Source organism: Anabrus simplex, chromosome 12 (assembly GCF_040414725.1).
Source record: "Anabrus simplex isolate iqAnaSimp1 chromosome 12, ASM4041472v1, whole genome shotgun sequence".
NCBI lineage: Eukaryota > Metazoa > Arthropoda > Insecta > Orthoptera > Tettigoniidae > Anabrus > Anabrus simplex.
In genome coordinates, this window is record NC_090276.1 from 43,848,220 (window position 1) to 43,870,577 (window position 22,358).

Genomic DNA, 22,358 nt, shown 5'->3' on the forward strand with positions numbered 1-22,358 from the left:
GTGAACTGGAGACAAAGATACAATAAGGTATTTTTTCGACCACAGCCTATCAGGTGCGAGTCTCCGTGGTATTTCTGCATCACCTGTTTTGTTTCTCCGAACGATGACAGAGGTGAAGGACGTTCTGTATTTGTCAAAAACTAACCATCCTGTTTTTTGATTGATCTTGATGTTTCGATGATCCTGTTAAAGTAGATTTCGCGATGTCTCTGATTTAAGACGTCATGGGGGTTTTTCGAGGTCTATTTTAAGGGATATCTGCGCCGTAGACCTCATCTGAAACTACGTTTACGTTACATGCCCCAAGAAGAAACTGAGAGTTAGTAAAGGAGAAAAAGTGCAGCGTAAAATGCATGGCTTAAGTACCATTGCAAATAAGCGGAAAATTTATGGGTTCCCAAATTAATTCTAATGCCATCAAGAAATACCGCCTCCCTCACCACCATACATTGTTCTTCTTCTTATTATTATTACTATTATTATCATCAAGCCACGTAGTGTGGGGCTAGCGTACCAGCCTTTTACCCGAAAGCCCTGGGTTCAATTCTCGAGTCGGCCAAGGATTTTAATCCTGTACTGAAACGGATGGTTGCGCACTTGTACTTTCCTCTTAAAACAATAATTGGCATTACCACCAACTTTTATCACCTCACCCCCCTCCCCATATCTTCTCAAGTTGAGTGCCTCTTAAAACAGGCAAAACTTACCGTGTATTTAATCTACTGCCCTCAACCCACAGGAGCCTATGTACAAAATGACGAATGCCACACAAATTCTATTCGAAGCAACAGTAAGAGATATTTTTATTTGATCAAACGCGATAGACTTCTAATTTCTCCAGTGGTGAAATGGCGTTTGTATTATTAGAGAGGAGAGTCAACTCAAACTATGGTACAGGAATCTGCTTGGGTGCTTCAGTCAGACGGAATGCCATCCAGCGCACGAAAGCACAGCTGTTGTCGCACCCTTCTGTGTGTAACCAACGAGATGATCTCAAAATGTTTACATGCATAGTGTCTTCATTGTGTAGAACATTCATCACAGCCTCATTTTATTTCTTTCTTTCTTTCTTTCTCTCCGGAGGTAGGAATAAGGGTTGAATGACCAAAGGTATCCATTATCACTCTGTTCCTATTAAGAATCAAAGACGTGACTACAGACGATACCAAAACCATCGTGGTGCGTTAGCTTCGATACCAAGGTGATGCTTTAATACAACTCAATTCCAATTTTCTATTCTACTCTTGAGAGAGAAAATACACATCCTACGAACTTGACTTGTTCCATCAGCTTCAATCTGCCCCCGTGGTTCTCAATCAAGCAGTGCAGTTTCAATTACAGGATCCCACGTCGAGTCTAGCATTGCGTCCACTTACTTGTGAGAGGTTTGCTCACTTTCCCTTTCTTGTCTGACGTACCCAGTCTACTCTTGTTCTTTTCCGACCCTCGCTTGCGATGCCTCTTTCCTTTTTACAAGTTCTACAGACATTTTTGTTGTTGTTGTTCTTGCCAATACCTTAATTCTGGGAAATCGGCCTTCCTTACACACAACACAGCCCACTACTAACTAGCACTGAAACACGCAATGGAAAATATATCCCTCCACACAGCGTTGCTGTCAGGAAGAGAATCCGGCAATAAAACAGGACCAAGTCAACATACGCCACAGATCGAACCCGCGACCCACAAGATGTGGAAGAAACGGCAGAGAAAGAGATTTTTGTATTTTTCCACTGAACAGAACCTGATCACCACCCTCACGTCCGGCTCCATGGCTAAATGGTTAGCGTGTTGGCCTTTGTTGGCTGGGTGTATGTGTCGTCTTCGTCATCATCATCATTTCATCCTTATTACGACGCGCAGGTCGCCTACGGGCGTTAAATCAAAAGACCTGCACCTGGCGAGCCGAACACGTCCTCAGACACTCCCGGCACTAAAAGCCATACGCCATTTCATTTTTAATCAAAACTATGTTTATGAATTTTAGGTTGAGAGGAGCTGTATAAGTGGATTAGGAATGATTTTATAAAAAAAAGTTAAGGGTTGCTAATTATTTAGCCACTATCAATTACAGCGCGCTGTTCCTTGCACGTGCAGAGTGATTTCTTACTTAGACACCACAATTACAGAGTCATAGGTGCTATTTATTTTTATTTGCAATACCAGCAAGGTTAATCGTAGATTTTTCATTACTGGAGCATCACAAACAATGCAATCTCAATTTGTATGAAACAGTACAAAGCACTTCAAACAGAGTGCGACCTCACAGCCTGAGCAGACAGGACTGGAACTCTTTACAGTCTTTATTGTATTTCAGTGAGCACAGAGCCTGTTGTTACCTCTTACTGGTACAGTGGTACACCTACACAGTGAAAACTTAATTTGAGCGCGAAGCACAAATATACCTCAAAAAAGCAAATGTGAGATAAAGTTCCGCAATCAGAGTAGCGGTATTATTCCTGAAAATATCATCTAAACGGTTCAAATCCCATTTCAACAATAGATCAATGTTGATTCAACATTTAGGGCCTTGTTATTTGCCCGAGCGCGAATTAATAAAAATTCGGAAGTTACCACTTCACCCAAGATGAAGCAAATGATAACACAGAACTGATCAATTCAAGGCCAACTAAATATTTGAATAAAATAATAACTAGCCAGTAGATCAGTTTGTGATTGGATACTGGATGAATGGTGGACGATATATATATACACGCAAATACAACCCAACAATGCAGTCCACACATCCATTATGTCACTACCACCTTAACTAAGAAATAGCACTCAAGACCTTTAACTGGTCGATGGGCTATAACCATCATTGGTCCTTCGGGACCTCTGATAATAGTGGCTATTCAGTAGCATCCAGCAACGAAACAGGTTCAAAACTATTGTAGTGAAGAAAATGCACTTATAACGACAGAATCTCAATGGATGGCACCTTGATCTTCAAACTCTCCTACCGATTCACCACAACCTTCTAAGTCTCATGTCTACTATCATTGTCACTATACATTCAGTGCCTTGGTTCATGCCTACAGATGCGTCATTCAGCGTAATCTGCAGCTAATAAAAGCTATCCTCTAAGGGGTATATTTCTCATTGTCTATCTTCCTTTCCAACGGACCTGACCTCCTTCTTGACAATTATTATTACTACTATTAAAGAAGGTGGCCAATTATAGACCACTTAGAGCCTAAGACTATGGTACAGTATTTTTCTTTTCTTCTCAGAACTTCAAACGTCGGCTGATCGCCTTTGATAACACTCTCCGAGATTGACGTCGAATTTGCAAAAGAGAAAAATCCGCAGAAGTGATCTGTCGCCAGGTCACCCTGTTATTATTATTATTATTATTATTATTATTATTATTATTATTATTATTATTATTATTATTTCCGAAGTGACAAAACTGTACAGACACAATGTCCTCCTCCTATACCGCATTATACACAGCATAACCAGGTCCTAGGTCCTAACTGAGGTTGTCCTTAACTAGTAAGTCAGTTCCGGGTGTAGTTTACGTCAGAGGGCGCATCCTGTCTGAGTAAGCAAGGAAGCCGCGGTAACAAAATGAGAGCAGTTGAGTTGACTGTAGGTGTTACGTGATGCAAGCAGCAGGCAGGCAACACTGAGATAAGATAAGAGACGTGTGAGCTCAACGCACGGTATTGCACCTCGTGCGGCCTCCCACTCTTCCACTCCTCGTTAGACTTCACTAGTCTTACAAGAGCCACTCGAGGGGAAGGACATAAGGACAACGACGGCGACGACAAGTGGCAGGTAAGAAAAATGAACCAAACAACTTTGGTCAAGCATCTACATCGATATCCTCCGAGTAACACGTTGTGTGCGATTCTGATGTGAACACCCTTGTTCTACAAGATAAATCTATACGTTCAGTGGACAGTTGTTTAGATGGTAGGGCGTCATCTGCCATGCACAGGGTTCAAAGGGATAGTCCTGGCGCTTTGTAGAAGTAAGATGTTGAAGGGGCATATAATAATAATAATAATAATAATAATAATAATAATAATAATAATAATAATAATAATAATAATAATAATAATAATAATAATAATAATAATAGGTTGCGAATAAGCCTTTTAGGACTAAGCAAAGTAGTTAAGGGAGTTTTATTTGCTCTCTTTTTGTGCCCATACTTACAATATATTTCACTCTCTTGCAAAGTTTTTCTCCCTTTTTTGTTCTGGTCGTTTTCTTCGGTTAGTCCTTTTGTGAATTTTAGCTCTACAAGTATCCCTATTTCAGATGTTTTGTATGATTTCGTCGGTTTTTAATAATTATTATAATATTGTTGTTTTTACGTCCCATCGACTACTTCTGACGGTTTTCGGAGATGCCGAGGTGCCAGAATTTTGTCCCGAAGGATTTTTTTTGACGTACCAGTAAATCTACCGACACGAGGTTGACGTATTTGCGCACCTTCAAATACCACTGGACTGAGCAAATATCGAATCTTAATATTATTATTGCAACTATTTAGTGGTTACAGTGTCACACTACAGGTTGAGAATAGGCTAGAACTAGCGAAGTAGTTGCTGTGGTCCTAATTAATCCTCGCAGAACCAACAAATAAACAAAAGTGAAGGAATTATTTTACGTCTAAACTTGCTACATAATGTATTGCAAAGCAAATAAACGATGAGAATGAATGTATTCAACAATAAATGACTTCCATATACAACAGTATGCCATGGGAAATCATGTCATTCATTTTGTATGGAGAACTACAGATAGACAAGATAATGATGCATGGGTACTAATTCTCCGTTGTTGATAAACCAACCATTCTTACAACTGCTAACTTTGCGACGAACGGATGTTGTACACACACTGAGTCAAGCCAATACTTGAAATAACCGAATACCATTATAAAAATGTGGGTTACTCTGTGGACGAGGCAGGGCTATTTTATGTCGTTACAATTCTGAGATGAATATTAATTGTTTTCCATGTCACATCAGGGCACGTTCCTAACCAAATAACATAACACACTCATTTAAATACACACAACAGAGATTGCAGATCTCTAGTTACAATATCATGAGTCATGACAATGCCAAGAATATTAGGAAAAGGTGGACAATTTTTAACCCCGTCCCCACTTCGGTTCATCTAGGGTTAAGGTACATTCCCGGCATTTGCCTAGTGTGAAACTGGAAAAACACGGAAAACCGTCTTCAAGGCTGCTGACGTTCGGGAAGGATTTGCAGCAAACATTTCCTGAATGTAAAATCACAGCTATACACTAACGAACCGCGTAAAGAACTCGCTCGGAATTATCATTACCTACTAGGGGATTATTCTCACACTGCTTTATCTGCGAGGTTAATCTAGGAAAGTTTATGCTTTCAGATTTCAAAACCATAATTCGGATTTGAAGTTGTGAATGATGTCACACAGCATTGGTTAGGCAGTCACTTTATTAAAATATCAATATAGTTATCAAACAGGTTCCTTAATATTAGGACGGTACTGGTCTTCTTCTTCTTAATTTATTCAGGCATTGCATTAATTGCAAGGATAATCAAAACAAGTTAACATCGTCAAATTACACAATTCAGATCACAAAATTTAAAATCAGAATTGTTATTGCGAACAATGCGACATATTTAGGACAACAGTGTTTTTACACACATCCCTCTCCTATAGCATTCTTTGAGGTGATTCAATATGCTTTTTCTGTATTAGGTCGATACTGGTAATAATAATAATAATAATAATAATACAACGCTTCTTTCTTGCATATTCCAATTATAGTAACCAAAACACGCTGACCGCCACAATATTAAGTTCAGTTTGGTGCTTGACCAACTGCGATAAGGCTGAATGTCCTGTCAGCCACCTCCCGACAGATTCTATTGAAAATATCATCTGAAGTCGCCGGACTTCGAAACCAAGACACTCAAGCGGTTAGAGTAGTGTATCACCACGTGCATATCATTATTAAAATGGTACATGTAGGACTACCTGTTTCTCTGCTGTTATAACAGCATTGATAAACCCTTATAAAATGCCATTATCTTTTTAAATTTTAAATAGGTTAGGGACGAACTTTCTGAGAAATTAGGCTATACCATTCTAAAGAGTATGTAATGCAATTTTTACACGTAAGGATTGTTATATTCGAAAATATCCTAACTTTTTCCCAGTCAGGATATGTTCTATAAGCACGGATACCTCGGTACTAGTCCCCGTCCCCTATCGCCACTTGGGCAAATTAAGTAGATATTTTAATCAACAAATGTTAACTCCTTACATCTTACATTTATGTAGTAACTGTTGTTTTTCTTCACTTAAGGAATCTGGGTCACGTGTACTTTATTATGCAGATAAATGTCTGGGGAATCTGCAATTCTGTGGTGTCTGTTCTGACGAGGGGTGATAAGACTGGGAAGAAATCGGTCGTGGCTTTAGGAACAATGACTTTCCACTTGAAATTGAACGAGGAAAAAGAAAAACAGTTTAGAGCACGGACAAAGATGGGATTCGAAATCTGTCTGTTCAACGAATCCATACGATACCTACAAACTCCAAAGCTAGTGTCTCATCGCGCGGAGCAATTTTTTATAATTTAAAAAAAAAATACAATTTGCTTTACGTCGCGCCGACACAGGGCTAGGAGTGGGAAGGAAGCGACCGTGGTCTTGGTTAAGGTAGACCTACAACCGCAGCATTTGCTTGTGTGAATGGGAAATCTTGGGATTCGAAACCGAATGCAAGATGAGGTCGAATACTAGTGCAGTAAATCGGCATTTAAGAGTAATGAGTGGCAAGATACGCGTATCGGAGTATTCAGAACAAGCAAGAAAATAGTTTTGCGTGAGTACTAAAAGTCATTATTCAGACCACTAGATGTGACTTCCATCACTGCTGCCAACTAGTAATTTGTTTCCCTGTTATACAAATACCCGAAAATCCACCAAAATCCGTCAAAATAAAAAGAGTATTTCTACGCCTAATTAAAAAGAAAATGTAAACATCTTTATTTACAGACATCGATTAAGACAGAAATCCATCCACATTACCACGATCATTTGCCTCTAGTTGTGCAGTTGAGATGGTGGATTAGGCTTCCCACGTGCCAATTTGCTTGAGATGATTTCATGGTTGTGTATAATAATTACACCATTTTTTCATACGCTTAAAAGTGGCCCGCGCAGTGAGAATAGAATTCATCATCTTGGTTCTGTTTCTGAGGGAGGTTATCACATTATTGAGCATACTGAAGGCGATATAATTCGTAAACATTTCAGTCAGAAAATCCGTTGTCCGCCAAAGCCATATTTTTCCCCTCACGTTCAATTTCCGTTGGCAACGCTGCTTCCCATTTGGACAAGCCACAATCACCTAGGAGGGAAACTAGCGACGAAGTCACTCAACGATCACATCCGCTATCAGAGGATTTGTTGACATCATTTTGCTGGGCAAGAACTCTTAGCATTAGGGCGGCTCGTGTAAGTTTTTTGCCAGCTGTTGTTATATCATCCATCACGGAATCTCATGTCGCCCACTTTTTCTTCCGCTGCCTCTGGTCTAGTGTGGCTCACAGTTAGCCTAAGTTCGATCCCGGCTCAGTCCGGTTGAATATGAAGGTGCTCAAATACGCTAGCTTTGTGCAGTTAGATTTACCAGGAGTAAAAGAAATCCTGTAGGACAAAATTCCGACATCTCATCGTCTCCGAAAACCGTAAATTGAGTTAGTGGAACATGAAACCAATAACATGATTATATTAACAATAATATAGTCACCAGATTTAAGTACCTGGGAGAATGGTTGGGAAGCAATATCTCAGAAGGGGTAGCACTAACAACTAGGATTAACAAACTGGAGTTAGCATATCGACTAAGGACATTGACCTAAACAAGAAATGTCTCTCGTAACACCAAACTGAGATACTACCAGACAGTTACCTGACCTGAAGCCAATGCTTGATATTGAACAGGAAATGATTGTTGGACAAACTGGAGATCCAGGAGAGGAAGATCATGAGAAAGATACTAGGACGGAACAAGGTAGATGGCGAGTGCAGAGGGCAACCAAACCAGGAGCTATACACTAATACCGGAAGAAAAAAAAAAAAAAAAAAAAAAAATCATACGCGTAGCCAGGGAAAGGCGTCTGACTTTCTATGGGCATGTCACGAGGATGAACTCAGCTAGGATGACCTGCCGGCTTCTCAACTACTGAAAGAACAGGAAGACAGAGACACCATGGCTAACAGAAGTGAAGAAACATACAGGAACTGGGAGTAATTGAAAACGATATCAGAAACCGAGCACCTCTCAAAACAATAATCAAACAAAAGGGATTTCAGGACAGACCACCTTGTAAGAAAACAGGCGTCCTCCGGACGAAGGAAGGAAGGAAGGAAGGAAGGAAGGAAGGAAGGAAGGAAGGAAGGAAGGAAGGAAGAAACATAGCCAAAGAATGTGCGAGTACTGGGAAAACAACAATTCACTCTCTAAGTGGAAAAGTTGAACATGTGGTCCTCAGGCGGCTCATTCGAAATAATAACAATAATAAATAATAATAATAATAATAATAATAATAATCATAATAATCATATTTATTTACAAGTGCTTTACGTCGCACCGACATAGGTCTTATGACGACGATGGAATAGGAAAGGGCTAGGAGTGGGAAGGAAGCGGCCGTGGCCTTAATTAAGGTACAGCTCCCGGATTTGTCTGGTGTGAAAAAAACACACAGAAAACCATTTTCAGGGCTGCCGACAGTGGGGTTCCAACCCACTATCTTCCGAATGCAAGCTCACAGCAGCGCGACCCTAACCGCACGAACAACTCGCTCGTATAAAATAATATAATCTTTATCCTCTTTCGCCGCTTTTTCCACATTCTGGTTGGTATCGCGATACGAAATCTACCACACATGTTGACTTGACCACGTTTTACGGCCGTATGCCCTTTCTGACACCAAACACCCGTGTGTGTGCGTGTGTGTGTGTGTGTGTGTGTGTGTGCGTGGTGCTTGCTACAATAGATGCGTTGTGTGTATACAAGGTGAACCAGGTATATGATCGTTGGAGCGTTGGTCATACTGATAAGTACTTTTAAAAAATCGATATCAGCTGCTGAAGTTAGCAAATGAGATCGCTTCGCGGGCGAATTCAATTGGGCTTTACGAGGCGGTATTGCTAAATCTAAACTTGGCTCGAAGACCTGCTTGAGAACACCAATCGAAAAAATAAACTTCGTCAAGGGAGGGATTTGAACACGGACCTCCGAGCTGACAGGATCGCCTCATAACCACACCCACGGTGCGTTTGGTTTTGATGCTACTATAGCTCATTCCATGTTAAGAAAACAGTGTTGTTCTTACAACAGGGTTGCCATATCGAACGGCTCTGCTCAACAGCATCACGGGAAAACTGTGGCATATATATTGGTGCAACTCAAAATATAGGAAGGAACTAAGCTGCAATTGAAAAAAAAATGTACAGGGGTTGTAAAGGGGGTGGCGTGGGGGTGGAGGCGGCTTATTTATGTTTTTATACGAGGGTTGAGTCATAAGTCAGGGGAACTATTTTTTTCTCGCGAACAGGAGACAACACGGAAAATCTAAGACATGCATTTGGAAATATAGGGCATGTACTTATGCATAGTGCTTGAAGACAAATTCTGACTTCAGGAGATTCTCGTAGGAAAGTGACAGAACACAGGTCATTGGTAAACATTCTTTTATTATGGTATAGACAGCAAATACACAGGACTACGTACAAAGGACAGGTCTCCACTGGTTACAGACCTTCGAAATAATCACCCAAGGTTTCCACTGTGCGTTACCAGCGGTGGGGCTGGCGCTAAATACCATTCGCTGCATGTGTATCGCTAACGTGTGACACCTCTCTCCGAAATGCTGTTACGATGTCCTCTTTGTTAGCAAACCGTTGTCCACCTAATGCTTCCCGCAGCTCTGCATGGCATTGGCCTGCATTTCTGCCGCAAAAAGAACTGCTATTTTAATATACGATCGCGGCCGATGACCTCGATGTTAGGCCCCTTTAAACAACAAACAAATATACGATCGTTGCTCCTGCTTGTTGACTTCCATTTTTTGACGCTCTCACTCACACACTGAACTTGGGGGGGGCATGCTTAGAACCACACTGTTGTTTCCATACACCATCTAGTGGCATCATACGCAAGTACATACCGTACGTTTCCAAATGCATATCTTATATTTTCCGTGTTGTCTCCTGTTCGCGAGAGAAAAAAAAATAGTTGCCATATGACCTACGCAGAAACATGGGTAAACTACTACACATATAAAACCTTAGTATTTAAGTTTACGGCAAACTGGGAGAAAACAGACAACATATAATGTTTATAGGCTCGGGGTAGAGGATGCAGTAAATTGCATGTAATACATCTGCCCAGGCAACGCCGGGTTTTACTGTACCGTCATATCGCCCCGCTAAAAAGAATGGTAACAATTAAATGTGATTGTGACAACGTGGTAAAAAAAAATGTGGCAAAAGTAAAATGCGCTTAAGAAACAAAAGCTAAAAACAAAACCAAGCACAGATAAAAATCACAACGAATTTCTGTACCAGTACAAGTCATACCGTGATGTATCGTTGCACACCACAGCATCAAACTCTTCGGTAACAAATGTTGCACAGCACAATAATATTAGAACATACACACAAATAAATAGATGACTTCTCTTCAACAGTGATAAGCTGCCGGCGATTCACAGCATGTACCAGAGCAACTCACAAGGAAAATGAAGGAAAGCAACAAAGCGATGGCTGTTCCCACCGTTGTGCTTCCCCCCTACGAATGTACAACCTGTGACAATAAAGTTCGGTGAATAGTCCTGTACTATCAACATAGATGGACAACGCACGACAGTGACGTTACTGTCCTTCGAAATAGTCCCCTCCCATAACTATGCACTGCTGAAATCGGCGATACATGTCCTGGAAACTTTGCAAGAAGTCCTTTGGGATGGTGTTCAAAAGCCTCATCACGTTTCGTTGGATGTCAGGAATATCGTCAAATCTCTTTCCTTTCAAAGCGAGTTTGATGCGTGACTTTTCGGCTCTGACCTTTTTCCGACGAGGAGGTCCCGTCGACAAAATCCTGTGAAGCCTCTAAACGTGCCTGCTTCTGCTCGTCAGTGGCACAAGACGAGACCACGTTTTCCTCTTCCCTAACTTCTGGGTAACGATTTGTCGCACGGATTCACGGTTAATCTGCAGTTCATCCGCTATCATGCGCACAGTTAATCGCTGATCGTTTGTGATTAACGTCCTCACCTTCCGGTCTTCCACTACGGGGGTTGTCAGAAACACTTTCCCTTTTTCCTTGAAAACGGGCGAACCACTCGTACACACACTTCAAGGACAGTGTGTTATCTTCGTAAACATGTACCAGAACCGCATGCGTTTCTTTCGGTGTCTTGCCAAGCTTAAAACAAAACTGTACATTGATCTTTTGGTCGTTCATGTTCCTGTTCGCAGTTCAGAACGAACGCACTAAACACGCACTGTGTCAAACAAGTCCTACATGGCACACACACGATGTTCAACTAAACAACGTTGGGGGCAGATGGTCAAAACCTGCTGCTACGCAGGTGCAGCGTTGTGTGTCGCCAGTGTTGCCGGATCGACCGTTCTGACTTCATTCGCCGAACTTTATTGTCACAGGTTGTATGTATGTAATAGAGAAGCTTCAGAAGTTATTTTGATAACTCATGGGCAAAAACGTGCCCCATCCATTTTCTTTCCTTCATAATACAATGTACAGTAAAGTACATTATAATATTCCTTAATCACGAGGAATGATGACTGTCTCAGATGGGGTGTGTTCACTCCTTGTAGATCCATAACAGCAATACGGTTTTCTTAACATGGAATGATATAGGTGATCGGTCACTTTCGGAAATGTTCGTTACGCATGCGTGCACAGTACTTGGATTCTCATTGCCTTCTTCGATTGGTGTTCTCAATCCGGTCATAAAGCCACGTGTAGATTTAGCAACACCGTCTAGGAAAGCCCATCTGAATTCGCCTGCGAAGCGACCTGATAGGTTAAATTCAGCAGCTGATAAAAAGACAGCAGCACGAGATATCGATTTTTTTTCGACCACCCCATACAAGGAGGTGTGTATTCAGACAGTCCCCTCCTAATCGCCGACTTATCATTCGTAGGAAATCACACGAATCGAACAGCATGATTCGTGTAGAGAAAGGAAGTTCTGATCTGCGATTGTACAGGGAAAGCATGTTAGAACTGGAAGTGCCGGGGGAAAGGGACCGATATCAATCTCGAACCGCTACGAGAAACATCTGGGATGAAGACGCGCGACACTGTTTATTGTAGTTCGTACACGGACCCTCTCACTGTCTTAGTGCTGCATTCCTTTCCTGCTTACACACACAACACGCAGGTTCAGCAGCTCTGACAGTAAAAGACAGCCAGCAGGCTCGGGGACATCCAGACTGGGAATCTCGGTGGGCACTTTGCATATTAACCGCGACTTACCCCTAGTTCTGATGACAGTTCATAAATAATTTAAAAATCCTGGGATGGAACCTCACTACCAGCCAGGAAGCGCATTTCTCTCAACTTCAGCTCCAAGTTACATTACAAACGAAGTCAGTAGTAGGGATCTCTTGCTGAATAGTCAGTGTAGTGGCCTTCCGATTTTAACAGCATGTGGTTAATTCCGCCACATAGAGGCTAAAATATAGAAAAAAGTTTTCTCCGCACATCAGTTAACCTTGAGGGGAAATCAGAGAATGCTAGAGTCACAATGTGGAACGAAAGAATCCACCGCCTATCCAACTGGATAGAGCCGAAGGAAAGTCTTCCATGTGGACACCAGGAGAAGTGGACAGTATGGAAAGCCCTTAACAGACTCCGTACAGAAGTCGGCAGAACAAAAGTAAATTTGCGGAAGTGGGGCTTCTCAAGTGATTCATCAGTTTGTGATTGCGGAGAGCAGCAGACGATCCAACATCTATGTCACTGTGTTTTATGTCCTTCAATGTGCACTATGAAAGACTTGATTGCAGCCTCCCCCAACGCTATTGACGTCGCCCAATAATGGGCAAGCATCATCTAGCTCTCGAATATTTTTGCTCTATCTGTGATTGTATAATAGACTTGTATATTTGTATAGTAGGAATGTAGATATCTTGTTGCTTTTTGTTAAATATCTGTAAGTAAAGTTGATACTTCTGACACGAATAAAGAAAGAAAGAAAGAAAGAAAGAAAGAAAGAAAGAAAGAAAGAAAGAAAGGGGACTGAGTGTTTATGACCGTCTAAATATACATCCCTCCATCTACAGTACACACACCACACCATCCGCCGCAGGAGTGTAACCGGTGGGGGTGGGGGTGGGGGGTTCTGGCAGTTAGAAACCCTCTCCATGGAGTTTTTACAAAATAAACAGAATATGACAATAAACAAGTGAAAGTCGACTCAGTAGGGTGGCTCTTTTGAATATTGACAGATACATAAATGTAAAACCAACAGACCTATTGAACCTATTTTCTAAGAAACCTCGAAAGTTGGATTTTAGATCGTAGTCTGAACATACCACTCACTGTAAAAGAGTTGACCTTCATAATATGTTCTTATTCTGTATTTTAATATACGATTTTGAAGTGCACTGCAATCTGAATATCAACATTATTCACTTGTATCAGTGTCCTTACAATGACATTCACACACGCACAAGCACCTTCAATATGTTATATCATAATTTAGCAACTATAACCCTGGGTATCTACTGATCAGCGCCACAGAAACGCGCAATAGTGACTACCTCCCTCTCTTCACAGGGTTGGAGTCAGGAAGACCATCTCCGCCGTAAAACAGCCCAAATCCACATTAAGTGCCGGCCCCAATAAATTGGGATTAAAGTCAGAAAGAATGAAAATGAAAGAAACATAATAAGCCAGAAAGAAAATGAAAATATATATTCTTCTTCTTCTTCCGGATGAATAGGATGATGGGCTTTTCTGGTCGCTCTCCTCCAGTACGTCCTGTCTTGGACTCGAACAGAATCACGCATTGGAATTTTCCTAGTTCTTAATCATTCCAGCTCTCCCATCGTATTTTTTTGGCCGTCTCGGTGCTTGTTCACTCTCTAATGCCACCCTCTTAACTCAGCGAGCTACATATTCCTCTGGTTGTTTTTCAATAGGATCAAATCATTTGAGTCGGCTTTTAATTTTTCTGAGATAGACGTCACTCTCAAAGGGTTGGGGAATATGATCATTTCGGATTTTGTCCAACTTGGTCACACCATGAACCCATCGTAGCATCCGCAATTGCAACGTGAAGTTTCTGCTCATCCTTTTTCCATGTCGTCTAACACTGAGAGCCATACTGAAAAATATACAGAAGAGATAACGATGCTAAGAGCCCTGTAGATGTTTACCTCGAAATCAAGATATTGTACGCTCCATACCCTCTGAAGAAATAGAAAAGGCTACGAACAAACCCGAGACGCAGCAGCCTATTAGGACTTTGGCCTGCCAAAACTGTACTCCAGTGAGATTACAAGCAGACACTGGAATGTCATGTGGTCACTATGAAGACATCTTCAGCCGTTTTGATTGGCTTTCTTGACCCAGGCCGGTGACTCTCGTATCAATAGCTACTCAAACGACCTCACAGGGCTGACGCAATCCCCATCCAGCCGTTCGTCCAGAATTAACATCTCTTGCCTGGCCGAGAATCAAACCCAGGGCCTATGCCACCCCTACACCATGGGGTTGGCTTAATAATAATACTTAAGGGGAATCCCAGGGCCTAAGAAAGTTCCTGAAAATGGATTCATCTTCCATCTGAGGTCGAACAAAGAGTTCTACGAAAATTTGGAAAGGATATCAGTCAGCATGAGAAGACTGATATTTTACGAAGAAGAAAAAAAAAAGGGGGGGGGGGGAGAGGGATCGACAGATTGGCGAACAAACCAAGACAAGTGAAAGTCCTCGTTGGCTCCAAGAAGTACACCAGGAATTGAAAAAGGAGAACATTACGACGTAAAAAGTCCGGAACAGAGTGAGGATGCAAAGGTTCTTCCCCGAGAAAGGCCTTAACATTTCTGCAGAAGAGCAACTAATACGTCAGAGACTGAAGGATCTCGAACAGCGAACAGCAAAGCATAAAACACGCTCAAGAAGGAATTAGAGGCTTTCTATCTTTCTAGCACAAACACAATGGTTTCAAACAACAACAACAACAATAATAATAATAATAATAATAATAATAATAATAATAATAATAATAATAATAATAATAATAATAATACCTTTTATTGAGGCTACTACCCCCCCCCCCCCCCCACCCCCATGATTTATACCCGGTCAAGAAGTGCGTGGCAACCACAGGACTCCTACTGAGGATCTCTGATTATTACGTTGGCAACGGGTGGTGATTTAAGTAATTACAGGCAATTATTATTCAGCACAGCTTAATGCTCAAGGCACCCAATCTCATGAACTTTAAATTAGCTTGAAGGTGATTACGCATCGAGTTCGTATCCATTTATAACAGCTTGTAACGTATACTTACAACCACATTAATTAGCTCTTGCAGCTGATTCACACTGAGAACTCGGGATATCGTTAGTCTATAAATTTGTGCAAGAAGGAACTATCTGATAACACTTTTCGATTGTTAGATCTGAAGTTGTGTGATTATAATAAATCATTATTTGGGCTTACTGTTGTATATGATTACGTAGGAGGCATCTTTTTTTTTTTTTTTTTTGCTAGGGGCTTTACGTCGCACCGACACAGATAGGTCTTACGGCGACGATGGGATAGGAAAGGCCTAGGAGTTGGAAGGAAACGGCCGTGGCCTTAATTAAGGTACAGCCCCAGCATTTGCCTGATGTGAAAATGGGAAACCACGGAAAACCATCTTCAGGGCTGCCGATAGTGGGATTCGAACCTACTACCTCCCGGATGCAAGCTCACAGCCGCGCGCCTCTACGCGCACGGCCAACTCGCCCGGTAGGAGGCATCTTCATGAACGTATTAGCTATATTGTTAGATTATCCCACACATAAGAACGATTGCTGCTTTAAGAAAACAAAAAACGAGGATATCAGTCTATCTTAACACAAATCACTGGAGAAAGCTGAAGAGGTTCGACACTTCGAAAATGAATTTATCGGTCAACAAAAGGGAAAGACGATAAAAAGCAGAGAAAATAAAGACTCCTTTAGCCTCGCATATGTAATGCCGTAGGTGTCGGAGGAGAACGGAAATTAAAAGGGCGAAAGAAATGACAGATTTATTTATTATTATTATTATTATTATTATTATTATTATTATCTCGTTTCGCTTTCGTCTTCTTCAGCGACCTTAACTTTTTGCCTAATACTCCAGCATATTAATACATGTTCCGTATTATTCTTTTCCTTAATCCAGAGGTGCAAATACGCCGATGAACACATCATGTCTCTGACATCTAATTTATTTCTGCGGGCCCGTAAGATTCCAGTTACATGAGCGACAGAATTTAAAAGAAAATCGCCAAAAATGTTACTCTCTACAATAAATATATAGAATTTTTAAAACATTAATTGGCGGTGTCTGTTACGTAGTTATAATTCGACAAGTTAGACCTGAACTTGCAGATACGCATGTGTGACCAGATACATTACTGTACATCACTTTTCCCGCCGGCGAGCTTGTGGTGATCAAGCGAGCCGACGACAATGCATCGTTTGTATGCATTGTCTGCCTTCTCTCATTTGCGAATTTTACAAATAAATTACGGTTTTCGGAGACACCGAGTGGCGTAGTTCAGTCCCATAGGAATTCCTTTACATGCCAGTATATCTACCGACACGAGTCTGACGTATTTGAGCACCTTCAAACACCACCGCACTGAGCCAGGATCGAACCTCCTAAGTTGGGGTCAAAGTCTCTGGTAAGACCCCCGACTAGAGTATGGTTCCAGTGTATGAGATCCTCACCAGAATTACTTGATTCAAGTGGAAAAATTCCAAAGAAAAGCAGCTCGATTTGTTCTGGGTGATTTCCGATAAAGGAGTAGCGTTATAAAAATGTTGCAAAGTTGCTAGTTGCTTTACGTCGCACCGACACAGATAGGTCTTATGGCGACGATGGGACGGGAAAGGGCTAGGAGTGGGAAGGAAGCGGCCGTGGCCTTAATTAAGGTACAGCCGCAGCATTTGCCTGGTGTGAAAATGGGAAACTACGGAAAACCATTTTCAGGGCTGCCGACAGTGGGGTTCGAACCTACTATCTCCCGAATACTGGATACTGGCCGCACTTAAGCGACTTCAGCTATCGAGCTCGGTGTTGCAAAGTTGGGGCTGGGAAGACTTGGGAGAAAGGAGACGAGCTGTTCGACTAAGTGGTATGTTCCGAGCTGTCACTGGAAAGATGGCGTGGAATGACATTAGTAGACGAATAAGTTTGAGTGGTGTCTTTAAATATTAAGATAACTTTGGAATTCAAGAGGACGAATTGGGGCAAATTTTCGTTTATAGGAAGGGGAGTTCGAGATTGGAATAACTTATCGAGAGAGATGTTCAATAAAATTCCAATTTCTTTGCAATCATTTAAGAAAAGACTAGGAAAACAACAGGTATGGAATCTCCCACCTGGGCGGCTGACTTAGTGCAGATCAATAGTGACTGCCTGATGACTGAAGCCCAGCGCCTCAACCGCCTGAGCCACTCTTTTGATTTATTATTAAACGTCCTGATATATCTCACATTAATTTAATGTTTCCATAATGCAACACAGGTAAATTAGTTCAAGTACTCAATGAAAGGGTGCTCAATGTACGTTCCCTAACTATTGTGGCTTTTTTAAAATTTCAGATGTTTCCATGCAGCGAGACCAGACGTGAGAAAGCAATAACCACTGAAGCAATGAAACGCGTGTGTCTGTAGACGCTGAGTGCAACCAATATGGGATGAAATAATTGCAAACGGATATCTCCTGTGAGTTGGACAGATAAGATACCAGGAACGCGACTGATTTCTTGGAAAGTGTGCAATCATACAGAACTCTGGTGCCAATATATCAGCTTTCCCTACGGCATTATCTTGATAGGTGTGTTAAAAATATTATGTGTCAGTGTTCCAAGGAATTTTAGTTCCGTAGTTACGCTTATGTATACAAGCAATTTTCATGGAAACAAATAGAGGAAATTTGAGTGTTTGATAAATGAGAAGAGTTGTTGGTGACTTTGGAGGATATGTGAGTGTGTCAGTGTTTTTTTAAGTGCCGTCAGTGGAATGAGACGTCAAGTCAAGCATGACGAGAACCACACTTCTGTTATTGTTGGTGATGGAGGCGATGATGCACGCCAACGCCATCGTGACATCCCCAGAGCAGGCGTCTCTGTGTGATAGCAGCATCTGTACCTGTCCTCCGACATCGTGGGGGAATGTAACGTGTCAGTGCGTGGGTTCACAGCAGGTAAGTCACCAAGAACCAGTGCTATACTAAAGGTTACTGCGAATGAAGTCCTAATTTTAGTAGTAAACCAACTGTTCATGCTGTAAATTCTAAGGTAGAAATCGAGAGCCATAACTTTAAATTTGAAAAGTTTAGGGCCAGCTGGGGTAATTCTGACCAAGGGATATTTCTGTCCGCCTCCCTTTTCACCCCTACAGTGTGAACCAATAACTTTCTTCAGCGAGTTTTTCTGCAACATATAGCACGTAAATGATCCCTAAAAAGTGTACTTAATTGCTTTTAAAAAAATAACATTTTGAAGAGATGAAAATGGAGAAGGGATGGAAATACCCCAGTGTCGGAATTACTTCAGCTGAGCCTACAAATCCTGTTTTGCTAGAAAGTTCAGGGACACACTATAATTTGACCCTGTCGCTCTAATTATTAGATTAAATAATGTTTTTAACTGTTAATTACCACTGGGAAGTGAGTATTTGATTGGATCAAACTGGCGTTTTACGGCGATGCAGTTTGCACAGCAGTAAAAAAAAAAAAAACGTAAAAAATAATTATGTATATTATTCAGCTTCAGAATGGTCAGGAGACAATAGAATCTTCAAATATTTTGGTTCGTAGAAAATCCTAATTCAAACCAAGGTTTAAAATGACGGTATGTAGGCCACGAGGTGTAAGCATATATATATTTGTCATATTGAGAGAGAGAGAGAGAGAGAGAGAGAGAGAGAGAGAACTTCCTTATGAGGAATATGTTGGTACCACAAAATACCAAATGCTAGAGACGTATCGCTGAAAGCGATATCGTTATAACGAAGTTCTATTGTAATTATATCACATTCATGCATTTCTTTGTATCAAACGAAATCTGAAATGTTCATAACCTGTACCACGCCAAGTTGTGTGAGAAGTTACACTCGAGAGGAATATGATACGGTAAGATCGGTAATTAGATCCAAGGCTAATTTTAATCTAAACCACAAGCCTTGTCTATCCTTTAGAGTATGATGTCAGTGCACCAGCCTTATAAATGGGTGCGACCTCAAGGGTGTGACACTGCTACAGTACATTAAACTACGTGCGGCCAACAGGATGTATATCCTTACTTCACTTAAGGCCAGTAGTAATTAAATATATGTACGGTATTAAGTTTTTCGTCATATTAGCCATACAGCCTGCAAAATACTGAACACTGTACATAACGGAGTAACATGACATACATAATTCAAAAAGGTAGGGCAGTATAATAATTTTGTTGAAGATAACTAAATGAAGGACACTATTTAACGGCAGAAAGAAATCCTTTACAAACGAATTCCTTCAATGGTTGTTCTGTTGTTCCCAGTTCATTCTTTAGTATCATCTCGTATAGGAAAATCGGTATATAATGCATTTCGATTAGAAATAAATCCTTAATTAAGAACTATACACGAAATAAATGTTCTTATACTATTTCTCATACAGATTATTTGACTCGAAAACTGGAAAAGATCCAAAGGAAAGCAACAGGATTTGTTCTGGGTGATTTCCGACAAAAGATTAGTGTCATGAAAATTTTGCAATCTTTGGTCTGGGAAGACTGGGAGTAAGAAGAATTGACTATGTAGAATATTCCGAGCTGTCGGTGAAAAGATGGCTTGGAATGACATTAGTAGACGAACAATCTTTAATGTGGAGTTTTTAAAAGTAGAAAAGATCATAAGAGGATACAGTTGGAATTCATTTTTTTTTTTTTTTTGCTAGTTGCTTTACGTCGCACCGACTCAGATAGGTCTTATGGCGACGATGGGACAGGAAATGGCTAGGAGTGGGAAGGAATCGGCCGTGGCCTTAATTAAGGTACAGCCCCAGCATTTGCCTGGTGTGAAAATGGGAAACCACGGAAAACCATCTTCAGGGCTGCCGATAGTGCGGTTCGAACCTACTATCTCCCGAATACTGGACACTGGCCGCAATTAAGCGACTGCAGCTATCGAGCTCGGTCAGTTGGAATTCAAGAGGGCAAATTCTCAGCTTCACATTAGGGATTGGAATAATTCAACAAGGGAGATGCTTAATATATATTTCCAACTTCTTTGATATTATTTAAGAAAAGACGAAGGTAAACAACTGATAGGGAATATATTATTATTATTATTATTATTATTATTATTATTATTATTATTATTATTAACAAATACATCGCAAATGGGAAATATACCGATGGCATTGGTCACTGACAGTAGTGTAATAATAAAGTAAAGTTAGCATAATTACCCAACAACAACAAACAAACAAACAAACAGACAACAAGAGTACCACGTGGAAGACAGCCCTAAACGCAGATCAGTGGTAACTGAATTTAGCTAAAATTTTGTATATACTTAACCAATGGAGAACGTAAACCAGGCACACTTGTAGGGTGTGGAGTTCTGATTTTTATCCGTTTTGTGAACAACACTAATCGTGCTACACTGCGCTTTGTACATATACTATATTGTTCAAACCTGCTACACACGGAGATCATATTCACACGTGGGGGAGTCCAGCACTTACGATGGTTGGCATAACATCCGTGTCCGAGTCTCATACGTCTCCGCTGGCGTCTGGTGAGACTGATGCGGGTGAACATTGGTTTACTTAGACCACTAGCACGAATCGTAAAATATCATCATCCTTTCTGGGTTGTGCTGGTGGTTATTAGTGTTAAGATCAAGTACAACTGGTCAACTGTCCTCTCTAACACTAATCAGAGGGAAAACATGGAAGGGGTCCGACACTTCTTAAAATGAAGGTATCGGCCAAACAAACACAAGGGCCACAAAGGGTGAGAAAATGAAAGACTCCCTAGGCCTCATAAACCTAATACCGTCGGGGTCGGAAAAGAACAAGAGCTGACCAAGGGAGATCGGATAGAAAATATAAAAGCGAGTAGACTGACATAAGTAAGTGGAAGCAATGTCAGACTCAGCTAAGGAGACCGTGGCCACCAAGCTGAGACTCTCTGGTCCCCCTTTCAGTCGCCTCTTACGGCAGGCACCGGGCGAGTTGGCCGTGCGGCTGTGAGCTTGCATCCGGGAGATAGTAGGTTGAATCCCACTGTCGGCAGGCCCTGAAGGTGGTTTTCCGTTGTTCCCCATTTTCAGACCAAGCAAATGCTGGAGCTGTACCTTAATTAAGGTCACGGCCGCTTCTTTCCAACTCCTAGGCCTTTCCTATCCCATCGTCGCTATAAGACCTATCTGTGTCGGTGCGACGTAAAGCCACTAGAAAAAAACTCGCAGGCAGCGGATATCGTGGGAGTTATTCTGCCGCCCCCACCCACAGTGGGACGACCTCTCGCGCGATCTTTCATACGGATAATGAGGGAGGAAGCCTGTATAAGAAAGTAGGACGTTTCGGAATTTTAGTTTGGCTCTTTTAATTCTTTGTTTGCTAAGAGGTCTGCTTGTGTTTCGTCGATCTTAATTCTGGCATGTCCTTTTGATTCACAAGAAATTAATTTTTATTCCTTGATAAGCTAGTAGTTCTCAAAGCGATGTAAGGGAAGTTCTTTCCGCAATTCCGCAGGAGAAAGAAACAAAAATCTTCCTGTGTGATACTTTAACTGCTACTGGTTGTATGTCTGAAAATTACTGCTAAGAAAAGGGGAGGATTCTCATGGATCCAATAATTTTCCAGTACGTCGCACTGACACATATAGGTCTTATGGCAACGATGAGATAGGAGAGTGCTAGGAGGGGGAAGTAGCCGTGGCCTTAATCAAGGTACAGCCACAGCATTTGTCTGGTGTGAAAATGGGTATCCAGGGAAAACCATCTTCAGGGCTGCCGACAGCGGGGTTCGAACCCAATATCTCCCGAATGTAAGTTTACAGCTGCGCGACCCTAATAGCAGCATGGCCAACT

The 22,358-nt window shown here is 41.4% G+C and overlaps 2 protein-coding genes across 3 annotated transcripts in view; one reads left to right on the forward strand and one right to left on the reverse strand.

Annotated features, from left to right (window-relative positions):
- Positions 1-22,358, reverse strand: part of hiw (highwire) — an 815,007-nt gene that overhangs the window by 563,019 nt on the left and 229,630 nt on the right. The gene's annotated exons all lie outside the window — the stretch shown is intronic.
- Positions 1-22,358, forward strand: part of LOC136884266 (uncharacterized) — a 64,886-nt gene that overhangs the window by 11,566 nt on the left and 30,962 nt on the right. Inside the window, exons 1-2 of one of the 2 annotated variants that reach the window (XM_067156332.2) lie at positions 3,692-3,783; positions 17,874-18,477. In XM_067156332.2, the coding sequence (XP_067012433.2) occupies positions 18,313-18,477 (165 nt within the window). In that variant the 5' untranslated portion in view covers positions 3,692-3,783; positions 17,874-18,312. Of the gene's footprint in view, positions 1-3,691; positions 3,784-17,873; positions 18,478-22,358 lie in introns of those variants that run through there. The other variant, XM_067156334.2, reaches the window with a different exon arrangement.